General features: G+C 48.9%; 1 protein-coding gene across 1 annotated transcript in view; it reads left to right on the top strand.

Annotated features, from left to right (window-relative positions):
- Positions 1 to 1363, top strand: part of LOC119585419 (Ig-like and fibronectin type-III domain-containing protein 1) — a gene marked incomplete in the record, with an annotated part of 121576 nt that overhangs the window by 99113 nt on the left and 21100 nt on the right. Inside the window, 3 exon segments of the mRNA XM_037934081.1 lie at positions 283 to 480; positions 742 to 903; positions 1114 to 1249. Of these exon segments, the coding sequence (XP_037790009.1) occupies positions 283 to 480; positions 742 to 903; positions 1114 to 1249 (496 nt within the window).

Genomic DNA, 1363 nt, shown 5'->3' with positions numbered 1-1363 from the left:
ACAGTATTTGTAAATGATTAGGACTGATATACTGATATGATTTTCAAAGTTATCTTCCTCTTACACAAATCGCCTCCCAGTAAGAGCGGCCGCGCGCCTTGCTCCTTTCCTCCCTCGCTTTGAAATCCCTTCATTCTGCTTACGCCTCGCCCGTGCGGCTATAAGTCGTGTCGATAGTCTAGGCTTCTCGGAGGCACATTTGAAGTCAATCCAACTAATGAGACAACGATGACCTCCCTTCCTCTCCCTCCTTTCCCTCCCCTCCCCTCGTTCCCCTCACAGTTAAGCCGAGCAACTCCTCGGAGCCGCAGGAAATCGCACTCAGGTCCAACCACAACTACACCCAGTGCTGCCAAGATAACGGGGTGATGTCCAAGTGCCTTGGCTTCTGTGCCATCCACAACATCCTGGAAGGCACCAGCGGCATAGAGCCCGAAGCGTGTGAGAGTTACTTCCCAGCTATCGTTCGCTGTATGGCAGGTGAGGTCTTTATGCTGTGTTATGAGTGTCGATTGTGATTATCATTGCTTTTGTTAGAATTATTCCTATATTTCCTCTTAAACTACTTTATCCCCTACTCTCGTGTTCGTGGCCCCTATTCCCACTGTTTACATAGGAAGCAGACTAAAAAAGAAAGAAATAGATACTGTAAAGTTTTCCTAGAATGGTTGCATAATCAAAGTGAAGTCATAGCGACCCCGTGAGAACCGTAGTGACAGGGCGTGACGCGTGTGCCGGCAGATATGCGCAACCACGTGCCATGCTGCGAGAAGGAGCGCGTGCCGGACCTGTGCCAGGACCTCTGCCGGGGAGACTACACTATCCAGGAGGACAATATCAAGAAGCACTTTTCCTGCACTGCTTACACGGAGGTCACGCTCATGTGCATCTCAGAAGGAGTAGGTGAGTAGCCAGAAAAGGAAAAGATCAAAATCCAAAAATTTTCATGACATTATATTTTCTTCGTTTGAGGAGTATAGAGTCCCGAAGTAAATTGATAGTTTCAATCCTGACTTTGCTATGATTTATATAAAATGACATTAAAAAAATATCCAGCAGAAATACGAATATGAAATCTATAAAACTACAGCCGGACGCGTGTATCCCTTGCAGAAATCCTTCCAAAGGCCCCAGAGTCGCCAAGTGTGACCGTGCTCGGCCCCAACACTATGAAGGTGCAGTGGAGTCCCCCTAACCCCGGATCCCCGGCGCCAGAGCACTACGTCGTCAACATCACCACCATCACGAAGTAAGTGCAGGTGCATCGCCAGCCCCACCATTCCGCGCCCGGGCACGACCTTCGTGTGGGGGTCTAGTCTGTAACTGAGGGTTGACTGCAGCTCTACCTTAAAATGAATCCCAG

Source organism: Penaeus monodon, chromosome 19 (assembly GCF_015228065.2).
Source record: "Penaeus monodon isolate SGIC_2016 chromosome 19, NSTDA_Pmon_1, whole genome shotgun sequence".
Classification (NCBI taxonomy): Eukaryota; Metazoa; Arthropoda; class Malacostraca; order Decapoda; family Penaeidae; genus Penaeus; species Penaeus monodon.
Note: the sequence above shows the minus strand (reverse complement) of the source record. Positions and strands in the feature narration are given on the sequence as shown.